Source organism: Merops nubicus, unplaced genomic scaffold, assembly GCF_000691845.1.
Source record: "Merops nubicus isolate BGI_N331 unplaced genomic scaffold, ASM69184v1 scaffold43558, whole genome shotgun sequence".
NCBI classification, from domain to species: domain Eukaryota; kingdom Metazoa; phylum Chordata; class Aves; order Coraciiformes; family Meropidae; genus Merops; species Merops nubicus.
In genome coordinates, this window is record NW_008624578.1 from 1,100 (window position 1) to 1,435 (window position 336).

At 69.9% G+C, this 336-nt stretch overlaps 1 protein-coding gene across 1 annotated transcript in view; it reads left to right on the forward strand.

The window, feature by feature from the left end:
* Positions 1-325, forward strand: part of LOC103777838 (transcription factor E2F2-like) — a gene marked incomplete at both ends in the record, with an annotated part of 1,136 nt that extends 811 nt beyond the window's left edge. The window contains one exon of the mRNA XM_008945399.1: positions 141-325. Within this exon, the coding sequence (XP_008943647.1) occupies positions 141-325 (185 nt within the window). The remainder of the gene's footprint in view (positions 1-140) is intronic.
* Positions 326-336: the final 11 nt, after the last annotated feature.

Sequence of the window (336 nt, forward strand, 5' to 3'; positions counted from 1 at the left end):
CGTGGGGACATTCAGGGTCAGGCTGGAGGAGGCTCTGAGCAGCCTGACCTAGCTGGAGGTTTCCCTGCTGACCGCAGGGGGGTTGGAGCAGATGACCCCTGGAGGTCCCTCCCAGCCCCTCACGGTGAGTGCCCTGGCAGGGGGACGGGGCTGTTGGAGGACGTGGGGGTGACGGGGCGGCGGCAGGCGCTGCGGGGGGAGCTGGCCCAGCTGGCCAGGGCCGAGAGGACACTGGACCAGCTCCTGCAGAGCTGCGCCCTGCAGCTCCGGCACCTGGCCGACGAGGAAGCCAACCAGAGATATCCTTGCTGGGGGAGACGAGGAGGCACCAGGGGG